This window comes from Leiobunum rupestre, chromosome 1 (assembly GCF_980474605.1).
Source record: "Leiobunum rupestre chromosome 1, qqLeiRupe1.1.hap1, whole genome shotgun sequence".
Lineage (NCBI taxonomy): Eukaryota > Metazoa > Arthropoda > Arachnida > Opiliones > Sclerosomatidae > Leiobunum > Leiobunum rupestre.
The window spans coordinates 52,719,531-52,743,591 of NC_143384.1; the positions used below are offsets into that span (position 1 = coordinate 52,719,531).

A 24,061-nucleotide genomic window follows, 5' to 3' on the forward strand; every position below is an offset into this window, starting at 1 on the left:
CATTCGGTATTAACTGGCCTTTATTTTTATATTTTAACTACTAGATTATATATACAGAATTAACAAACAGTTGTATTGTATAATTAATCTCATTTTATTTCTTTTAAACAAATTCGTATCAAATGTTAAGTAATGGAACTCTCACGGTAATACGTTTTATAAGAATTGTAAATCGTAATACTATTCTAGAAGGTTAGTTAGTCACTTACATTGGGAAATGGCTGGATGCTGCCGGTGTTTTACGCTGTAAAAGTAAGTAAATGTTTAGACAAAACTAAATTCAAAATGCTGTACCGATTACAGGTAAGGTTCAGGGGCCCAGTAGGTTTTTTAAATGATGTGTTTGAAGATTATTTATTTTTTAAATATTTTTGATTTCGTTAAAGTAGTGCTTAAGTGACCTTTACATTAACAATTCTCTTGATAATGAAATCAAGCCGACATTTTCTAAATCGAACAATCGTCTGCTACAACTAATTTTAACATAACTAACATCAGATACCCCAACCTTCAGTTAAACCTTGTGTCAGAAATTTGAAATTATGTGGTCCTCCTCTCCTTAAATTAAAGCATCTTCCATGAGTTGTTTGCTGGGGTATGTTATACTTCAGTCAATGATTCCAAGGCTCAATAAAATACCTAAAAAATTAATTTGGTCCCTGAAGTACCCTGTTTTTTTTTTATAAATGATTGAAAAAGCGTCATCAGCTTATATCAATTTAGTACACAAGTCAGTTTTTGTGATTATTAACAAATGTGTGATGATTACGGCTCCCCAGCCCCAACAGGAATTTGGTTTAAAGGGGGTAAGCAATTAAATTGGAATAGAAATGCACATAAAAACTATACTTTTCGGGAAGGAAGTCTTTACTGTCCCTAGCCACGCCACCGCTAATGCCACAAGTTATATCAAATGACAAATTTTACCATGTCCTTACATAGAATGTGTATTTTATAATTTTTAATATGTGCGCATAAAAATATAAAGAATTTAAAAAAACGGTTTATTGTGACAAATAGAAAATGGAAATGGGAATTTAAGCTCAGTGTAGATATTGCGTAGGTAGAAAAGTGTAGGAGTGTGCCAAACGTAGTAAGCGTAAACACCTATATCGCCCTACGCGTTTTCTACGGCATATTTAACATGTTAAATATTTAAGTATGATATATATATATATATATATATACATACATAATATTATTTCGCCCACCATATATTTAGTGTTCGAGTACCAATAAGCAAGTTTTTATATTTATCGGGCCATATATTTGGTGTTCGAGTACCAATAAGCAAGTTTTATATATATATATCGGACCATATATATAGTGTTCGAGTACCAATAAGCAAGTTTTTATGTATGTTTAATTAGCGAAATTGGGTAGTGGAAATCTAAAGTAGAAAAATAAGGATTCTCTAGTTATTGATCTTTTGGCTGTTTAACTGAATCTGTAATTAGCCCCTCTAAATCTTGTAAAGGCCGGTAAATTTATCGGTAGCTGTAATGCCCAATTTGTTGTGGCTTCAGCGGCTGCTTGAATATTAAGTTAAAATTCCATATCTCAAAGGGGAACGAAATGACACGTTAAAAACACTAAGCCCCGGTTGCACTGAGAGCTAGAACCGCTTTAACTTAGACGCGAAAATTGGCCAAATGTCGCCAGTGCGAACAGAGCCATGAGCTACTCATCCCTATATACCATTTGATGCCTCTCGTCCAAACACCCGTAAATGTTTTTATCAAACTGATTTTTTTTTAGATAACTAGTTTTGGAAATAAGGTAGAGAAACACGAACCGTTTTCAAACCTAATGATTATTACTCAAACTTTATTTTTCAAGATACTATACCTGGTTTTACCAATAAGGTAGCGAAACGCGAAAGCGTAAATTTAAGATATCTTTTACTCAAACCGAAATTTAGGAGATACCTGTGTTAGGAAATAAGGTAGAATGCGAACCGTTTTAAAATTTTAATGATGTTTACCCTAACTTAATTTTTTGAGATACCTAGTTCTGTAAATAAGGCCAGGAAACGCGTTCGCGAACCGTTTTTAAATTAAAATGATTATGACTCTCAACTTAAATTTTTTTAGATACCTGGTTTTGGAAATAAGGGGGAACGTGAACAGTATGATTTTTTACTCTTTAATTATTTGAGATACCTTATTTCAAAGTGTACGGGATTTGAAATTCGGGATATCACGATGGATTTCAAGATTTCTTGTTGGATTTCGGATTTCTTAACTTTGGACCCGGATTTCGCGATTTCTCATCGTATTTCGAGATTTCGCGTCGGGTTTCTCGATTTCTAGCCGGATTTCGAGATTTTCAATAATTTCCGGATTTTGAAGAAATCAAGGCTGGATTTCGGATTTCCTGGAAAGTGTACGGGATTTCTTTTAATTGTGACCCCTCGAACCGATCCAAAGCTATTGAGATAAAAAAAAATATTGAAATGTGACAACAAACACACGTAACTACATTTCGGGTAAAACAAGTCCCACACGAAATATATTTCTATGAGGAACTAAAAACTGTAAAATTGATTGGTTTGATTTATAAGACATTTGATTAACTAATATAACTATTTATTACGGGGAACTATTACATTGTGATGCCCTCGCTCTCCTTGCAGGGTGGTGGTACTCTCTTGGGTTTCTAGAGTGTCATAGTCGTCTGCTATATTATCTGGTAGGCACTGTACATAAACTATTGATATTTAAGATCAGATTTACAGAGATATTGATTTTGAATTTTCAGAACCAAAACAATGCAGTTTTTGAAATGTTTTAGTTCATATAAATTTTTAATTTTGTTTAATATCGGTCCCTATTTGGTTCCTATTTTCAAAAATTTGCTTGCCATTTTACCCTACATTTAACGTGATAATCATCCTTTTCCAGATTTCGGTGGCAGCCCTGCGATTATAACAAGATGTCAAGGGCATTTAAGTACACACAATTCCCCGATGTATTAACTATATTTTAAATATTAATTTTAAATTTAAAAAAATTTTCAATCATCTTGTGCATTAACTTCATAAACCCAAGAGGAATTTTATCGAAAATAATTTTTCGAGTTGCCTAGTTTTGTAAATAAAGTAACGAAACGCGAACACTTTAATTTCCATTAATTTTTAGACACCGAATTTTTCGAGTTATCTGGTTTTGGAAATAAGGTAGTGAAACGTATGGAGTTAGATGGCGATCAATTGTTACGAAATTCAAATATCACAATACTGCGTACGCGAATTGTGGGGTCCCGCAAATTGGCCAGAACCCTCTTTTAAAGTTTAAAATTTCATAATGCAACCGAAAACGTAGTTCCGCCAGAGTTAGGCTGAAGTGGGAGAGCATTAAAGTGCGTGACAAAAATAGACCGACAACGTTGGAGGGGAATCTGAACTTAATTAGATCAAACGCTAATGCAGTTTAGTAAATTGCTACTTTGTCACGCAGTTTAATCTAGGAGCAACAAACACAGCACCCCACACAAGGAGAACGCAACTCGTTAAAAGTCGTGCATTTTCCTGTGTACAATTTTCATTGCTTAGATGCTTTAGTGCCTGCTGCGCTCGGAAGGGGAAAATTGGGTAATTGTCTTCACCCCGCCCGTAAAACGTTCAGCTTAAAGGTTCGTCCAATGAAATTTGCACCCAATACGGCGTTAGCGTGTTTAAAGGCTAGCTGCGTTCCCCTTGTGTTTGTTGCACCTAGGTTAAATATTCTATTTATTACGAAAATTCTTCCAAAAGTAAAAACGTTTACTTCGGCGAAATAAATCCAAATTATTGAGTTAGACCATTAAATTGACTGGTATTTATCACGTAACCTGGTTTTCATTCTGCCAACTAAAATAGATAAACTAGTAGCTTGTCCTCAGTAGTTGGAAGTATAGAGTTTCGTCTATGTATAACATTTATAATATTTACTTCAATTCTAGACACCTGGAAATGATAAAAGGAGAACTTGAACACTGAATAGGTATCCAAACATTTTTGTGAATCATGGATAAATTGGACATTACTGCGTCCTTTGCTTACGGTCGTTCGAAGTCAACAGTCCGAGTCGCCCATGCTGTCCTGCCTTCACGGCGCTCGCTGAAAGTGCGGCTAGAAAAGCTACACCCCAAAACGCTTGGTCTTCTTCTTCCCAACTGCCTCGTGCAAGTGAAAAAACTGACTTTGTCGTTTTGCAATTCTTACAACGCGAAATTTAGAAGGATTAATGACGACAATTTGATACTGTCGCGTTACGCGGGCGACTGGAAATTAAAGCCTAACTGCAAATGTTTGGTGAAGCTGAACCCAGTGAGTCCCAACGTCATCAACTACTTCGTTAACTACAACTCGTTCGGTTTGTGTATTAACAATGACGCCTTAGCGGATTCTGGTGTGATCAAAGATTCGTTGTCGTCTTCCGGAAGTACCAAAAAAACTCGCACAAAGCGTAAGAGTGTTTTGTAATTTGGCGTAGTAATAAGCAAATTGTCAACCAAGAATGAATTATGCAAGTGAAGAATTAGCTCATGTCCGCTTTTAATCATGGTGGTGATCGTCTTTGTTGAAGATTGTCACGAAAAATCGAAAGCAGACGAACTTTCGCGAAGGTGGTGCTTAGAATCTCGGCAGTAACATATTCTTGTTACCAGAATTCGTTCTGGTTTCAACCAAAATGTATTTATTTCTATTTAGGGGGAATGACTATAGAGTAGGAGCACTCCGTAGCTTTGGCGATGGCCGCCATTGTGGGCGCGAATTTTTTATGATAACGAAAAAGCATGGGTGACGTCGTGTGACATAGCACTGCAATTACTCTATATTGAACGATGCCCGGGTATCGATGTCTAATTTACTACCGGTACTAGTAGGGATAAGTGAAAACGCCACTGGCATGGACTTCAATGGCGTCGGAAGTCGTCAGTTTTAGGGAGACAGTGAGATACTCTGCTGATTTGATTTTTGTGGGGAAACTCTGGTGATTTGATTTTTTGGGTTGAAGCTCTGCTGATTTAATTTTTTGTAGAGAAACTGCTGATTTGGTTTTTGTAGGGAAATTCTGCTGATTTGATTTTTTAGAGGGAAGGATCTTTCTCGTAAAGCACAAGGGAGCAACTCTAAATATCGTCTCAATATTGTCATTCTCCTTAAAGGGGAACGGTCAAGCTTTAACCAGTTAGATAGCCCTATAGCCCATTAAAAACTAAAATTTATGGCGAAAACCGCATCAAAAATATTGAGTGGTTAATTTTTAATAAAATAAAGAAATTTCGGGAAATCGAAAAGCGCGCGTCCGCTGCGAGACCTGGTGAGATGTCGGTGAGACAGAAAATCAACGTAAAAGCGCTTGCTGCTGAAGATGCAAAAAAATTGTTTTGCACGCGCGGCGCGTTCCAGTTATAAGAGACCTAAGCCTAAATTTCGGGATTTTAAAAGTTAGGATAGTTCGCAAATCGCTCATACGGGGTTAGGGGCGCTGGCGGCAGCCCCTAAGATGGCGGCGAAAATTCAAACTCAAATACCTGGCGTTATTTTTCGTTTCAACTTTTTGGGACAAAAGCTATTTTTTCAAGACAAAAAAGGTACGTGTAAGTATATTGTTAATCTTTTGATACTGAAATAAGGCCATATTTGGAAAAGCTTGGCCGTTCCCCTTTAAGTAGAAGTAAATGAATTTTGGTACAACACTCACTTCGATAGGTGATGGTGTCCGAGGATTTCGCCCCCTATTATGAAAATGTTTTCCCAAATGAAAATCCTAGTGACAGCATTGTTACCTTCTATGTGTGTTGGGACATCACGATTGGGTATCAAATTAAACTATTCGACTAATTTAAGAAGAATATATGATTCGAATTGGCGCATCTGGGCCCTTAAATTCTACCAAGGGGCCTGTAAAATTTAAAATTACTGAAAACCTTTGTGGGTTTAAATTCCTTAAACCTTTACTGAAATTTATTAGAGTTATCATAACTTGAAATTTGGAATATGAATCGCCTTCCTTTGCAATTTTTACTTTTCGTTTCAGAAGGTAATTTATTTGAAAGAGACCAAAAACAAGTTTTCACTGGTATTTATCACACTTCAACGTAGCCTGGTAGTCATCCTTCCAACTAACTGATATTCATTTCTAGCCCCTTTTAATGAGCTGTCGTTCTTTTCCGCAGTCTTAATTTATAATTCCTCGGCATTTATTTTAGTGCAAAGTGAATAAAGATATTTTCCGAGATGGGGTCAGAGTGTAGGGTAAATGCTTTGACGAATAATTCGTAAGCCGGGACTATTGACGTGGTCCTGTAATCCCAAGCGTCTGGCAAGCAAAGAACTTGGACAGCCTTATGCGGACGACCACCAATTCCCCAACGGGTGGTTGTCACACTTCTGCCACGGTTGTACCGTCCCTAACCCCAAGTATCCCCCCGTTGGCGTGGTCTTAACCAATATCTCACCCCTAACAAAAAATCGTAAAAGCGTTATTTCGTTGAATCTAGCAGGGTACAGTCCAAAGATTTTTACCCTTACTACCGAACAGGAGTAAAAAAGTGTAACAAAGGACCAAAATACACCGAACATCTACGAAAATTTTATAGTTTAGTATAGTTAGTGTAAATCTTAGAAGCGAACAATTTTCGCCTCATTCAAAACAAAAAGCTAATAACTCAACTCCTTCTGCGTTGTGTTTGCAAGTTCTCTCCCCACTAGTTTAAGGGGCTTTCCCCCGAGCTCTTCGGTTTCCCCTTCCATAAAAACTTGTTGAGGTTAACGGTAATAGTAAGTGTAGGGAGCTGTTGGCTCGCGTGGCATGCAGGGCTTGCCACCACCCTCCTACGCAGTGTAACCCGGCCACCTGAATTAAAGGCTTGAAAAGTCGCTTGATGAATTAGGCCTAAGGTGGTGCCTTGGGTATTAGCCCAGCTGTTCCTTATCATAATCATTTTTTCTATTCAATTTTAAATGTGCATTAAAATATAAAAAAATTATGTTTTAAGCAAATAACATGGGCAGTAGATGTATGATCTGCGTTGTATTTTTCTTGCTAGGTCGCAAAAATCAGAAATGTGACCAATGTCCGTACGCTAGCAACAGTCGTCGGAAATTTAAGAATCACTTTGCGAAGGAACACGCCCCTGTAAAGCAGAATTATCAATGTCAGGTTTGCCAGCAGCGCTTCGCCCTACATTACAACTTTCGGCAACACAGAAGTACGCATTGTCCAAAACAACGCAAAAAGTCGAAGGTTCAACAAGACGTAACAAGTTCCAACACCAGTATGTACTAAATACCACAATCAATGAATTTATTTCCCCAATGAATATCGAACTATATGTTCTAGGGCCAGGATAGGTGGTGCCTGTTTTACGTAATCACTTCGGCCAATCAGAAGAAAGACACTTGTCTTTCACTTGGTCCACAATTGCGCGTCTTAACTTAAGCCTAGAACACACATACGTAAAAATCGAACGGAAAATCAAACTGAAACGTAAACGCCAAGTTTAGTTATGTTGCGTTTCTGCTTACGTTTCTAGTTCTGAGACACACTTGAAAACGTATTTTGTTTTTTCGGCCACCGTAGCGCCATCTCAAACGCTAAACTTCAAACCAGAATAAATTATTTATTTGAAAATGGCGTACAAAAAACATTTAGCAGACTTTAAGCCAAGGCTTAAATTCTACGTGTAGAAAGGTTCTTACTTCCTATGATAAAAGTGGATCCAATGGCTTGCTAAAGGTTTTTTTGAATATTGTATCCTTAAAATTAGGATTTTTTTGTCAAAAAGGCAAGAGTTGTTCCTTACTTTTTCTATAAAGTGTTCCAATTCTTTTCTATTCAGAGCTTTCTTTGATTCGGCCATATTTTATCACGGAGACCGACTCCCTATTGGCTGGCTGATAACGTACAATATTTTGCGGCGCAAAAAGTTGAACATCGTTCAACTCTCTTTTCCGTCCCAATTCCGTACCAATTTTGCGTGTTTTTGTTGCGTTTACGTTTCAGTTTGGTTTTCCGTTCGATTTTTACGTATGTGTGTTCTAGGCTTTAAGACCAAAAAAATTGTGTCTTGTACCACTGTACTAGTACAATACCAGTTGATAATCATTAATAATGGCATTTGCTGTTAATATTTTAACCTTTTTCCGTTCATTTGAAATGATTCCTATTACATTTTTCAGATTAAATGTCGTTATAAGCCTTCGCAACGAAAAATAGCCAAGTTTCAAAACGTTTCCCCTCAAAACAATTTTGAACCTCGGTGCGTGACCAATAAAATAACGAAGACCCTCCCATCCTAGTCGGTGTGACCAGTTCGATATTTATGGTCGAAATGAATACATTTAAGATACACCTAACGAGCTGTAGCTAAATAACTAAGTTTCACCACTTCAAATATTTTTTACCGTTTCCTGCATTATTATAATAACATAAGCAACGGTCTAACGCCATTCTGTGCAATCCATTAGGACAAGTAGACACGGTGGCTATACGGCCCACATCATTCACACCATAAGTCCATAATTATTTTACTTAAGTATGTCCGATATTAATACAATGCTAGGTATGTGCGGAGTTACATATAATCGCGTTATGTCTTAAAAAAGTAAACAAAGTAAAATGATAAAAATGCCCATCTTGTAATCAAATTAACAGGCGCCGGTCTTACCCCTCGGCATAGCTTTTTGCACGTGCTTACTATGACGACGAGCCAAGGCACATATTTGGATAAATATTCACAAAAAATGTGTGATCATTCGAAAAATTTTGGTTAAAAAATAGTACGCGTAAGATAAATAACTTCAGCCGGGAGTAGTGGCTCACTCCTGTAATCCCAGGCGTCCGGGAGGCAGAGGTTGTGGATGGCCGTGTGAGGACGACCACCAATCCCCCAACGGGAACGGGTGGTCAGAATACTTCGCCACGAGTGTCCCCACGTATCCCCCCGTTGGCGTGGCCGTTACACATATCTCGCCCTGATTAATCAGTTATTGTGTGCTGGTGTCTTAGGCCTTGGGTCGGCACCGATGTGTGGCTGTCAAAAAAAAAGATAACTTCCGCAGTTCAGTGAACCTCAGTTATAAACTTACTTTCTATCGCTAAGCAAACAAAAGTATCATTGCCACATCGATTGCAAAATCGATTGTGCTTTTTCTGCACTTAAACTGTCTATATTTTTCTTTAGAGTTGGAAGTCGGCAGCTCGATCAGCCTAACGGTAAAGTGTGATCTTTGTTTTTACGTTACGACGAGTCGACGGAAACTGAAAAAACACGTTCGGCGCATGCACAATATCGACGTTAAACACGAATGCGACATTTGCCACAAACAGTTCGCCATTTACTACAACCTAAAGCGACACATGAAAAGTCATTCCACACAAGACGAGCCCGCTGAAGTCTTAGGTAATTTTTTCCCTAAATTACCAATTTTGTCAATTGGATTTCGGTTACCAGACTCCATAACGTCTTACGAGAGACGAACCTATACATAGTTTGTAGTTCCAAGTATAGATATATCCACCATGAATAAATATGTAATTTGAGCAAGAATGAGCCGTACCATGACGCCATTTTGCTGGTGTAGATTTCTTAGTAAAACGCGAGAGTTAACAGTTTCAATCGTCTGTTTGTGGATTTTAATTATTTTCAAATGATTAAGAATTTAGTTTTTCACGTTAAAAATGGTTAACTGCCTTTGTTAAAAATTGTTCGAGTAGTTCAATTAGAAAGGAAGACCGAAAATAGTCATTTTATTCAATACCTAATTTGATCAAATATACCAACTTCGACGATATATATTTAAAAATGTTAAAGCCTAAATCTTATTTTCTTACGTTTTGTTGCTTCGATGAGATAACCAACAAAATAGCTAACTATTTAGTTGTTTGAATTTTTAATCTCCTCCCCCGGTTTGCATGGAGTCCAAAGGCCCTTCCCTTAGGTGCAAACTATGTATAAACGACGTAAAAATGAAACACGTACCGTCGCAGGCCCCAGGCAGTTCACCATGGGTTAGATTATACCAGGCGCGTAGGAACGTTTTAGATTAAGAGGGGTACAGCTTGGATGCTAAATTTGGCGCCCCCCCTCATCGGCAGGTTTTTCCGCCCCTTCTAAAACAATTTGGTTTCCAGGGGGGTTCTTTCTACCCCTGTACCCCCCGTTCATACGCCACTGGATTTTACAACCAAACCGCGGATGTGTACACCGCACCACGGCTTTAAATTTAGGGCGTGTATTACTCCGCTTAAATATGTAAAATTTAAAGTATATTGGCTTATGTATGAAGTCTTTTTTTTCGATGAAGTGAATTTAGAAAATCACTATAATAAATTCACAAAGTATTTATTTATACTTAGTAAGAATGGCTATGTAGGCGTCACAGGCGTGATTTTTGGCGTTTCTCCGAATCCACCTCATGGTCTATTAGTATGTTCCTCTCCTTAAGAGACAATCAAATCGGCCCGGTATCTCATTGGTTCCGTAAAACGTATTTCGTCCAACGACTTAAAACACAGGCGTATTAAGTTTATCTTGTCCCACATCCCGTGCCAGGGGTGGCACTAGACCGTGGTGCCCGCGGATTGCCTCAAAAAAGTCCTTATCCTTAAATATAAATACGTCCTTGCTTTAAATGAAGAATGTTTCCAGAAATCAGGTTTTCCTTTATGACACTTAGGGCTAAGAAGTTCCTTGGTAAAAATCTAGCTTACTTAAAGCTTGCTTTCTGTCTTTAGTAGTGACCATCGACCCGGAAACCACTGGCCAACAGGATTATATTTCCGTAGAAATGCCTCAACCGATAGAACACGCGAACACGAAAGGTCCAGCGGAAGATACTGTCCAGAAAAAACCGGCTTCGAATCTGAGGTTGAAAAGGGGTCAATTTCAACTGACGTGCGAAGACTGCAACCAAATATTTAAATCCTCTTTGAGTTGGAAAAAGCACCGGGTCATCGTCCATAAAGAAAATCTGCCCTTCGGTTGCGAAGTTTGCGGGCAGAAATATGATAGTTTTTCAAGTTTGAAAACGCACACGATAGTGCAACACCGGATTGCCAATATGAACAAGTACAAATGCGACAGTTGTCCGCGCTCTTTCTTTAGTCAGTTCATCAGGGACGCCCACGCCCGCTCGCACGTCTTTCAGTCCCAACACGGCTGCAACCATCGGTTTCACGCCAAACAACGCCTTTCTTTCGTCTGTGATATCTGTAACAAGTCGTACTCTTACCATCACTCGCTGGTGATGCACCGCAGAAGAGTTCATCCGATCAGTTGCCAGACGTCACGGATGGCTTATCGAAGAACGATGCACGATCAGCCGTCTCCACCGTACTCTTGCGATAAATGCAAAATTAAATTCTACAAGCATAAAATGTACATCGTTCACTTGAAGAAGATTCACAGGAATAAGGTGAAACTGAATTGCTTGTTTTGCGAGTACCGCACAGCGTCCAAGAAGAAATTAAGACACCATATCGTAACACTCCATAATGAAGAGGACAATATGGATGCCAGTGCTAGTGGTGTAAGCGTCACACTCCATAATGTGGAGGACAATATTGATGCCGATGCCAGTGCCAGTGGTGTAAGCGTCACATTCCAAAATGAGGAGGACAATATTGATACTGGGGCCAGTGGTAGCAAGTCCCCATGTGAAGAGGGTAGCGGAGAAGTAATTGAAATAAAATCCGAACAATTTTCACCAATTGTCGTTGAACCGTCAACGTCTTCTTTGCATGGGCGAACTTCATCCCAATCGTTGCTTCAAGGTGAAACATTAAATAGAGAATTGGCGATTAATGGAACAGGTATTAATACAAGATTGCGAAGTGCATCGAGAACTGATTCTAGTAATCTAGCTGAAACGACAGGGCTCAGCGCATCGATAACTGATACTATTCAAGTTGGAACAAGAGTGCTCGGTGCATCGAGAACTGATACTAGTATTCAAGTTGGAACAAGAGGTCCCAGTGCCTCGAGAACTAATACTAGTATTCAAGTGGGAACAAGAGGGCTCAATGCATCAAGAACTAGTAATCTAGCTGAAACGACAGGGCCCAGTGCATCGACAACTGATACTATAATTCAAGTTGGAACAAGACGGCTCAATGCATCAAGAATTAGTAACCTAGCTGAAACGATAGGGCCCAGTGCATCGAGAACTGATACTAGTATTCAAGTTGGAACGAGAGGGCTCAATGCATCGAGAACTAGTAATCTAGATGAAACGACAGGGCCCAGTGCATCGAGAACTGATACTAGTATTCAAGTTGGAACGAGAGGGCTCAATGCATCGAGAACTAATAATCTAGCTGAAACGACAGGGCCCAGTGCATCGAGAACTGATACTGGAATTCAAGTTGGAACAAGATGGCTCAATGCATCAAGAACTAGTAATCTAGCTGAAACGACAGGGCCCAGTGCACCGAGAACTGATACTAGTATTCAAGTTGGAACAAGAGGGCTCAATGCATCAAGAACTAGTAACCTAGCTGAAACGATAGGGCCCAGTGCATCGAGAACTGATACTAGTATTCAAGTTGGAACAAGAGGGCTCAATGCATCAAGAACTAGTAACCTAGCTGAAACGACAGGGCCCAGTGCATCGACAACTGATACTATAATTCAAGTTGGAACAAGACTGCTCAATGCATCAAGAACTAGTAACCTAGCTGAAACGATAGGGCCCAGTGCATCGAGAACTGATACTAGTATTCAAGTTGGAACAAGAGGGCTCAATGCATCAAGAACTAGTAATCTAGCTGAAACGACAGGGCCCAGTGCATCGAGAACTGATACTAGTATTCAAGTTGGAACGAGAGGGCTCAATGCATCGAGAACTAATAATCTAGCTGAAACGACAGGGCCCAGTGCATCGAGAACTGATACTAGAATTCAAGTTGGAACAAGATGGCTCAATGCATCAAGAACTAGTAATCTAGCTGAAACGACAGGGCCCAGTGCACCGAGAACTGATACTAGTATTCAAGTGGGAACAAGAGGGCGCAATGCATCAATAACTAGTAATCTAGCTGAAATGACAGGGCCCAGTGCATCGAGAACTGATACTATAATTCAAGTTGGAACAAGAGGGCTCAATGCATCAAGAACTAGTAACCTAGCTGAAACTATAGGGCCCAGTGCATCGAGAACTGATACTAGTATTCAAGTTGGAACAAGAGGGCTCAATGCATCAAGAACTAGTAATCTAGCTGAAACGACAGGGCCCAGTGCATCGAGAACTGATACTAATATTCAAGTTGGAACGAGAGGGCTCAATGCATCGAGAACTAATAATCTAGCTGAAACGACAGGGCCCAGTGCTTCGAGAACTGATACTAGAATTCAAGTTGGAACAAGATGGCTCAATGCATCAAGAACTAGTAATCTAGCTGAGACGACAGGGCCCAGTGCATCGAGAACTGATACTAGTATTCAAGTTGGAACGAGAGGGCTCAATGCATCGAGAACTAATAATCTAGCTGAAACGACAGGGCCCAGTGCATCGAGAACAGATACTAGAATTCAAGTTGGAACAAGATGTCTCAATGCATCAAGAACTAGTAATCTAGCTGAAACAACAGGGCCCAGTGCACCGAGAACTGATACTAGTATTCAAGTGGGAACAAGAGGGCTCAATGCATCAAGAACTAGTAATCTAGCTGAAACGACAGGGCCCAGTGCATCGAGAACTGATACTAGTATTCAAGTGGGATCAAGAGGGCTCAATGCATCCAGAACTAGTAATCTAGCGGAAACGATAGGGACGAGTGCATCGAGAACTGAGACTAGAATTCAAGTGGAAACCAGAGGGCTCAGTGAATCGACAACTGATACTAGTATTCAAGTTGAAACCAGAGGGCTCATCGCATCGATAACTAGTAATCTAGCTGAAACGACAGGGCCCAGTGCATCGAGAACTAATACTAGTATTCAAGTTGGAACAAGAGAGCTCAGCGCATTAAGAACTAGTAATCTACCTGAAACGATAGGGCCCAGTGCATCGAGAACTGATACTAGTATTCAAGTTGAAACAAGAGGGCTCAATGCATCGAGAACTGATACTAGTATTCAAGTTGGAACAAGAGGGCTCAATGAATCGAGAACTAGTAATCTAACGACTGGGCCCAGTGTATCGATAATTTATACCGATAATCTAGCTGGGACAACAGAACTTCGTCTGTCAAATACTGGTATTAGTAATCTTGGTAGAACAACATTACATTATATATCGGTTAGCGACCCAAGTAATCTTAATACAACAACAGGCCTCTATGTGCCGAATACTGATACGAGTAATCTACTTAAAACCACCGGATTCCAAGGAACAAATAATACAGTTGTAACCAGCCATCAAGTTGAAACCACAAGTGGTACAGCTAAGAGGAGGCTGGATGAAATGCCAAATCAACTGAATGATACTATTAAAATGGACCTCCTATCAACTTGTGAAAGAAATATCGTGAATGAAACAACTGAAATCCGCAGATCTGATAGCGATGGGGTTAGTCTTGAAGATTCTTTTTCACTTTCTGACAATGATGATCTAGTTTTGGTGCCTATCAACGACCAAGTTTCAGTTGTAATCACTTACATCAAAGGAAAGAAAGGTGAGTCCATCAATCCAAGAATTCCTTTAGTTAGAATTAAGTTTTATAATCAGTTATGAACTATAAAGCTCTACGAAACCGATACATAGTTCAGTTAATGTGGGGCAACGGAGTGGTTAGCATTTTCGCCTCGCAGCAAGAGGAGCCGGGGTCGATCTCAACTTGTGGCACTGGGTGAAAACCAGTGGCGTAAGTAAGGTCCTCGGCACCCTCTCCCTGAAACTCTTTTTGGGGCCCCCTTAGGTAACTCTTTTTGCGAGACTTGAGTGTACTACTGATAAACAATGGCGTATTTAAGGAGGGTTTTGGGGATTTAGCACTATCAAAGCTATGCTTCCACCACCTTCAGTGTTTCTTTCAGGCATCTCTCCGGGGGGGGGGCGAAGCCCCCCCGGAAAAAGTCTACCGCCCCCCCCCCCGAGCTTCCCCTTTTTCCGACGACGCTGCCAGCCGTGCAGGGAGTGCTACGCTCGACACTGGATACCGGCACCCCCGGATGTTTGAATTTTCGGTATAGAGAATAACTATAAAAGGTTTCAAATTATATTCTTCCAACATGTTTTACGTAGAAACTTAGAAAAAGTAAGAATTAAAACGGCTTATATACAGGGTGTTTTAAATTGCTTTGACTGGGCATTTTTTCAGAAACTGCAAGAGTTGCGAAATTGCCAGGGTATTATTTCTAGTGTGGGAAAGCATTAATACCTAAAGTTCAGAAAAATCGGAAATAATTTCGGGTTTTTTTTCACCGGTAGGTGCTAGAAAAAACGTTTCAATGAGAAAGTTGTAGAGTGCTCTTGAAAATGTTCAAAGAACTTGGTTTCATTGGAAAAGAACACTTTTTCACAAAAAAAAACAAGCTATCCATAGGGGCCAATAGTATTCGCATTTTTACCTCTCCGAGGGGACTTTGTACCCTAGGAGGGGTTATACAACCACCGTGTCTGTCTGTCAGGCCTGTGAACGCGTTCGCATTTTCGGGGCAAAGGGTAATCGCTGCGTACGCAGTTTCTTAGAATTAGGGAAAAGGTTTTTCCAAAAGGGCCCGTTTTTTGTTGTCATTGGGTGTATTATAAATATTTTTCAAGTGGCGTTAGTACCGGGCGGGATTCGAACCCGAGCCCTCCTGCACGTCAGGTGAGCATTCTACCACAGAACCACGGATACATTGAAAACCTCACTGAAAATTAGAAACTCTTCCGAGGAGAGGTATATTTTGGCTTGCCAACTTGTTGTACTTAAACGAAATGTCCGAAAGATTTAATTGAACATTTAATTCGAATAAACATAAGAATTTTCCAAGTGAGGTACTATGATACCTCCGTTTGCCGTGATACATGTTTGGACACGATGAAGCATGTTTTGAAACGAGCGTCTGATCATATCAGGAGTTACAAGTTTGAAGGCTGCAATGATTCGGTGACGCAAATCTTCGATATTCTCAACGGGCGTCCCGTAAACTTGTGCTTTGATGAACCCCCACAAGAAAAATTCCATCGGAGTTAGGTCCGGAGGCCTCGCAGGCCATCGAACGTGACCGTTCCTGCCAACCCAACGCTGAGGGGACTCGTTGTTAAGATGCTCCACTTCACATCTAGGTACGTGGCGTGGTGCGCCGTCATGTTGGTACCACATCTGTCTGTAAGCTTCCAGCGGAATATCTTCTATAGCGTTTGCTATTTCGTTCCGCAAGAGCATCAAGTAGCGTTGTCCATTAAGACGAGATGGGAGGAAAAATGGGCCAATAACTCGATTCAGTAGGAGTGGTTGTTGATGATGGTGAGGAAAACCCCAGTGAGAATTTTCGTCCCACCACATGTGGGCGTTTTGATGGTTGAAAGGCCCATCTCTCCCAAAGGAACACTCGTCGGTCACCAGCATTTGATTGATGAAATTTGGGTTCTCATCAGACATGGTTATTAGCCAGTTGCAGAAATCAAATATACGTTACATATCTCCTTCGTGAAGAGCTTGGTGGAGGGTCGCTCGATAAGGATGGAAGTCAGGATTGTGAAGAGTGGTCCACACGTAATTCGTCGATAACTAAAGATCGTCGCTTGTACCCCTGACGCTTGCTCGAGGATACGCAACAAAATAGGCTAGAATGGTGTCTTCCATGTTGATGTCTTGACGACCTGGTCCATGAAATCTGGGATTGACGTTTCCGTAAGTCTGAAAGTCACGAACAGCTCCAAGAACCGTGTTATGGCTTGGTCTTCTATCTGGATATCGAACGGTGAACAATTCACTAACCCTTTGCGCGTTACGATTGGCTTCACCATAAAATAACTCGACCATAAAAGCACGCAGATCACGATAATAATTTAGTAGCATGTTGATTAGACTCAATAAACGTTAGAGAATGGTTGAAAACAAAAGGTTTCACATTAAATACTAATTGAAAACTTGACCTTTGTGCGTAGTTGGCCTACTGATACGTTTTTAGGTCTACTATAGGCCTAAATTGGCGTTTTGGTAAATTTCACTTACTTTTTTTAAGGAATTTAATCTTTTAACGTGATTTCTTTCATTTACGTACAAAAATGCGAAGGCTATTGGTTACTACGGACAGCTTTTTTTCATCAGCTCATATCTTCGTGAAAAAGTGTTCTTTTCCAATGAAACCAAGTTCTCTCAACATTTTCGACAGCACTCTACAACTTTCTCATTGAAACGTTTTTTCTAGCACCTACCGGTGAAAAATTATTTTTACGAAAACCCGAAATTATTTCCGATTTTTCTGAAATTGAGTTTTTAAAGCGATCCCACACTAGAAATAATACCCTGAAAATTTCGCAACTATATCTCTTGCAGTCAGAGAAATTCAAAACACCCTGTATAACGGGTATTAGTATTACCAAAAGTGTATTACATTTTACATAAGTGTGACACTTCCTATTCTTCACATGCTAAAATTTACTGAGAGCTATTCACAAGACAGCCTGCATTACGGACTTCGTCACTGTTTTGCGTCCGCTTGCTAACGCGTCACACGTAGTCTTTCACAGCGATTCGCTACAGGGAGATTTGCTGCTTGTGATGACGTCACTCTGTTACTAGCTCTCAGTAAAATATTCCCCAAAGTGACAAACTTATGAAACAATAATATAGACTTATGGTATTACAAATATCATGTCGTCTTGTGTGGTCGTGCACACTACTGCATCATAAAAAATATGGAACGTTTGAGGGAAACGATAGCTTTAGTTACACTTTAGGTTATGTAAGATTTTCGATTTTAAAGGTTTAATTCAAGATTAATAAACTTGGTTAACAATTTATAATATGTATTATCAATGCCATGTAAAATAATGAAGTAATATAAAATATAGAAAAGAAAAAGAACTTACAAACTTAAAAGTCAGTGTCAAATGAGTGAACACAGTAAAGAGAACAAGTTGGAAATCCTAAATATACTTCTCCTCGGAAGAATGGTCCCTAGTGGTATTAATTTATCGACACGACCCCCAAAGATATCTCCGCAATTCAGAGTTATTTACGAAAAACGTATTCTCGGTTCAAACCCTGCCCGGTATAAAATTTTAATTTTAATTTAAATAATTGAGACGAAACAATCGAGTTTAATTTATTCAGAATATTATACATTAAGTAGTTACAACAGCGAGTTAGATTTACTAAAACAATGCACAATTGATTTTAACCCTTTTTACAGTACATGTTTATCAGTTGAATATAATACTAAGCAAATTTTAATGAAAGAAACATCTACAGATGGTATTTGTATTTTTCTCGCTTAAGAAATACTTGCCACATCTTTAACGCTCATTTTATTTCAACACTCGTAAACTTCCAGTTGACGTTGTGACACATACCGCATGAAAAAGACCAATGCCGTCCAATTTCCAATATCATATAATGACTCGCACACCCAGGAAATCACTGACTGCGTTAGAAATCGTAGATATCCAAATATCCACACCAAATATATTTACAAGAAGCAAAAACCTTACCATCAACAAAGCACAGAGAGCCACTTGACTAACCGCCAGCTCTTAAAGCAATAAACGTTAAATTATCTTCTTTGAATTAACACAACTATATATAGGTCGTTAAGAATACCCGTAAAAAAATAACAAAAAACTAACAAAGTGGACCACCCACAGGGTCTTCCCTTTAACCCTCTTATCTCGGCTAACTGCGCTAAAACAAGATTTAACCTTTAAAATTTCATTCGTAAAAAAACAGATTAGGCCTTCATAAATTAATTCATAAAAAAAGACTTTATTACCTATTATGCTTACGATGAGTGTCTTAATTTCAGTGAACCTAAGCAGCTATCGGTGGTTCTGTGGTAGAGCGCTCGACTGCCAAGCCGAATGGCCTGGGTTCGAAACCTGGGTGGCGCATTTGTTTTTAATCAATAGAGAAACGCTAAATTAGAATTTCTTCGATGCAATAATTTCAATTCTATTTCAATTAAACCAAAATTTCGTACTCTATTAAATACGCTTCCGATAAAGCTGAAGGTCTAATTTTCAATGAAGCGTAACAAGTGTCGGTGGTTCTGTGGTAGAACGTCCGCCTGTCAAGCAGGAGGTCTCGGGTTCAAATCCCGCCCGATGCGATCGCAAATTGATACTAAGACGAATACCGTGTAGAACTGGTGGAAACCCTGCCATTGGACGTTGAGAGGTAGCGTTACATTCAGCACTTGGTCCGTCCCAAAGTCATTAAGAAGAAGTTGGAGAGAAAACGCCCATACAAACACAACAGACTGAACATCCACAACAATCGTAACACAAACTCAACACCCACAACAGTCACAACACGAACTCAACATTCACGACCTACAACATAATAATAACGAAATATCCGGTGAGCGTTGACGAGAAAAGACAAACCAAACCAAACCGCAAATGCATCCGTTAACGCTCACCGTCACACGGTGGTTTTGCCAACCCTTCGAGAAACTGCGTACGCAATGATTACACTTTGCTACACAAATGCGAACGCGTTCGCAGGCCTGACAGACAGACCCACAGACCCACAGACAGACACGGTGGTTGTATAACCCCTCCTAGGGGACTTTGTCCCCTCGGAGAGGTAAAAACTATCTGTATATTCCGTTTCCGTTAATCTAAAAACTGAACACGATCGGCTAAAACTTCGACGGAATCGGACCAACTTCTTTCGACGGTTATTACTACGTTAGTAGCCGCTGGACTCAGGGAAGCATACTAATACAGATGCATTTATATTTATGATTTATTATTTGAATGTACTTCTTTAATTTACTCTATAACTTATTTTTTTTAACTTGTATCAGATGCATTTTGTAGGGTAAATTTTAATTTTATTTTATTAAAAATAAGACTTCTTCCTAACACCTAATAGAACTAGAAAATTTGCGCCTCCCAACTCTGCCAATGAAGTTTCTTGACTTTCTTCATTTATAATTATCCTCGATTTATCGGAAATGCCGTGATAGAATAAAAGCAAGGTTATAAAACGAACTAAAAAGGGGCCGCCTGGAACTCTGCCCCCCCCCCCACACTGCGGGGTTGCGGGGGCCCTATTTACGCCACTGGAACTCGGGTGTTACTCCTGCGTAGAGTTTGCAAGCTATCTCCCTACTGCTTAAAGGGGTTTCCCGCGAGTTCTTCTTCCTCCTCCTTAGAAACTTGTTGACTTTAACGGTATTAGTAGGTGTAGGGAGCATTGCAACCCGGCCACCTGAATTAATGGCATTAAAACTCGCTAGATGACGTGGTTGGATATTAGCTTAGCTTAGCTGATTATTATTATTATTAATTGACCAAAGCGATTGGAATTTAAAATGATTCAACAAAGTGTGATTCACAGTATTGCTTGAAACCAGTTGTCATGGCGAGGTTTCCTCAGTTTCATTGGTCCAAACTGGCTTACAAACTGACTTAAACTAGCTCTTAAGCTCGAAAGTGATCGTCGTTAGAGCTCGGCGGAACCAAAGATAATTTAAACTCGTACCCTAGATTCGAAATCACTCTCTCGCGCGTTGCCGATAGCGTCTACCCACTTCCAGCCGGAACTCAGAAAAAATTCGCTCCATGGTTTGCGCCTTACCGCAACCACGACCAACTTTGATCACGCGCTGCCGCGCTATATAGCGCGGCAGTGCGTGATCGAAGTTGGCCGTGCCCGATTTTTCTGAGGTCACGTGCCGGAAAAGGGTAAACGCTTCGTAAAAAAATCGACAATGGGAAAGCTCTCAGTATTCGAATCTAGGGTACGATTTTAAATTATCCTTGGCGGAACCGATATGACAGTGGTGTAAATAGCGCCCCCGCAGACCCCGCGTCGCGTGGGGGCCCCCGAGAACTAGGGGCCCCCAAACGTTTATGATTAAAATCGGTTTTAATTAAAAGGGCCCCGGAGTTCCTAGTTACGCCACTGCGACCAAATTTAAATTATTCATGAAAATTTCGGTTAACTGATTATTTATGGATATTATTCGCAGTTATAAAACTAATTAAGGTACAAAAAATAGTTTTAATTCGGATAATTTTCGGCTATGAATAAAAACAATTAAATCGGATATTTCTTATCCAAACGCCGAGCTCTAATCGTGGTACAAGTTGATTCGTGATCCAACACTTTATTTTGAATAAAGTAAACTAATAATTTCACAAATTAGCTTTTTTTATTTTAATATTTAATTTTAAATAAATTATCATTTTATTTCAATTTGACTTTTTAATTTCATTGATTTTTATTATAACTGATTTAAAATTTTATTATTTTTGAGCATTTAATTTTGGCTCGTTCGCATTCATTTGGCTTTATAAAGCAATTGATTTGTATATCATTAATTAAAAAATCAATCCATTTTTACACAAACGATTTTTAAGAACGGTTTTTACGACCGACGCTTAGCTTTAAATATTTAAAATGTCAATACTTTTATTATTATAAATTGATATATTGGTATTTTGCGAAAATGTTGGCTCGAGTGAATAGGCGTTAAGTTTGAAACAAATTTTCGGCGCTATAATTACTACTTGTATAATTTCAGAAAAGGACAATGAAGTCTTAGTTCGTTCCTTTCAATGCATGGCGTGTTCGGGGTTCGTAAGAAGTGAGTCACTTTTCACGGAACATTGCACTAAGTGCCACAACAACCACCAACCTTTCAAATGCAACAGCTGTACTTACACCACAGCTGCTTTCCGGGCCCTTCTGGAACATCGACTCTCTCACGAACCCTATAGCGAAGAAGCTTCGCTTGTCAGTTCGACTTCGTGTAATACGATAAAACATGCGCCAACTGACTTGGAAGAACCGGAAATAATCAATATGCATCCATTCGAAATCGATATGGGGCAACTCGATCAAGGTCATGAAGAAGAATGTAACGTTGTTCAAGGTCACGAAGAATCCGGTTCAAGGATAATGGAAGATAAACGAACGACCGAGGACACGGCGGTTCGTGTGGAAAATGAGCATCCTCAAGAAACCGGGATCTTTAATTTAATTCCTGCACAGTGTAGGCAACCAAAAAATTTGGAATTGAGGAATGAAGGTTCGAAGGGAAGCGACACGGACCAAAGCGAAGAGACTTTAACTGCCAGCTCTTTCTCGTCTGTTGATGAGAGCAATGAACCGATGTCGATTGCGAGTACGACTTTAGCCTCTCAACGACGTCCTGATTGGACATTAGGTAAATATTATTTATGTTCAATAGATGAATGAGTATTTAGTATTGGAGGCTAAGACGGGAATTGAAGGGTGGGGACTGAAATTGAGATGTTGGGGTTTGAGAATTGAGGAGCGGGAACCGGAAGTGAGGGGTGGGGACTGAAAGTGTGGGGTTGGAGTTGAGAATTGAGGATCGGGAACCGGAAGTGATGGGTGGGGACTGAAAGTGGGGGGTTGGGGGTTGAAAATTGAGGAGCCGGAACCGGAAGTGATGGGTGGCGACTGAAAGTGAGGGGTTGAGGTTGTGAATTGAGGAAAGGGAACTAGAAGTGAAGGGTGGGGACTGAAAGTGTGGGGTTGGGGTTGCGAATGGAGGAGCGGGGACCGGAAGTGATCGGTTGTTAACGATAATTGAGGGGCAAAAGCCAGAAATAAGGGTTTGGGGACGCAAAGTGAAGGTTGGAGAAAACATGAGGGTATATGCTGCATCATTCCAAAAAGTATATATGAATTCCGGCCAAGTACTTTTACCGTTTAATTTGTAGATTACGTTGGGGACGACTCGGTGGAGGTAATCGAAAAGCCAGTAGCCCCGCCCACCGCCGTCGAGGAAATACTGTTGAGTTCGGACTCCGAAGTCGATCACGTGAACGTCTTGGAATCTTGTAAAAAGGCCTACACGTGTGGCGACTGTGGCGAGAATTTCAAATACAGGAAGCATTTCGCCAATCACCGTATTCAAGTTCACCTTGATTTGAAACCGTTCAGTTGCAAATTCTGCCAATTCAAGTCGCGAACTAGTAACATGTTGCGGTTGCACCGGAAAACCTGTGTTCATTCGAACGCGCCCAACACGCGGGATAATCGACTCGATCGGTTTATCAAGGAACAGTCTTTGAAAATTCAGCAACTCCTCTGGTCAAAGCACAACGCGTAAATAGTCGGTCTATTAGAAGCAACGACAAAGGAAGTAATCAACGATTGACTTATAACATCACATTTTAATCTACGCAGCGTTTACGAGATCGATTACAAAGTGATTCCGCGTTGTTTCCATACTGATTACGACGGTTTCAGAGTAACTACCGAGCTATTACTGTAATCATTGTTATCCAGAGTGTAAACCCATTACAGTCTGTCCCTCGCTTATCATTGAGAATTGGAGCACATTTTCTAAAGAAGAGCATTCCAAATTAATGTTATTATTTCTTACGGTCCTTCAATAAATGAAATTGATGAAAGTTTCATTAGACGTGTATCATTTTGAATTTGATAAGACAAGGTTAGGACTTTGAATTGTGGCGTTTTAAGCCCTTCGTAGGCCACAAGCACTAAGACCGTTGTAGGCCGTATTTCTAAGAAATTGTTTTAATTTATTTTTTCGTACTGTAAATTTTCGTAGGCCTTGGGCGCAGTGCTCATTGTGCTCATTGGAAAAGAAGGCCCTGACTTCTACGACCAAAACCTTTAGGGTATTTTTAATGGGAATAAAACCTATAGTTTTTCTGCCACCCCCAGAGGACTCCAATATTGGCCCCTCCCTCCCATGGCTTTTGATACAGTGCCGCACTAGGCCCGCGTCTAGAGCGGCGGTGTCCCGATGGGCCTCAAAAGTTCCAATTTCAATAAACAATTTTAAAAATAACATACACTTTTACACAGTGGACATTAAAGAAAATTGCGCCTAAGGCCCCAGAGGAACATAGCCCGTCACTGATTTCATAATTTCGGCGCTTGTTGCGCAGTAATCATTAAAAGTGTTAACGTTCCCTTTAACCAACTTATTGAGTGGGGTCAATATCTTACCGTAACTATATGCG

General features: G+C 39.9%; 1 protein-coding gene across 2 annotated transcripts; it reads left to right on the top strand.

Annotated features, from left to right (window-relative positions):
- On the top strand, nucleotides 1-23,471 carry LOC149963229 (uncharacterized). 2 transcript variants are annotated; one of them, XM_090180440.1, is made up of 10 exons: nucleotides 1-252; nucleotides 3,943-4,448; nucleotides 7,039-7,266; nucleotides 9,175-9,393; nucleotides 10,728-11,581; nucleotides 11,642-12,214; nucleotides 12,575-12,589; nucleotides 14,120-14,606; nucleotides 21,619-22,263; nucleotides 22,787-23,471. In XM_090180440.1, exons 2-10 carry the CDS (start codon nucleotides 4,007-4,009, stop codon nucleotides 23,176-23,178), a joined length of 3,855 nt encoding a protein of 1,284 aa, XP_090036566.1. In that variant the 5' UTR covers nucleotides 1-252; nucleotides 3,943-4,006; the 3' UTR covers nucleotides 23,179-23,471. The 2 variants fall into 2 exon arrangements, with proteins under 2 accessions (XP_090036566.1, XP_090036565.1); XM_090180439.1 differs by having other exon boundaries at nucleotides 10,728-12,214.
- The last annotated feature ends 590 nt before the right edge of the window (nucleotides 23,472-24,061 follow it).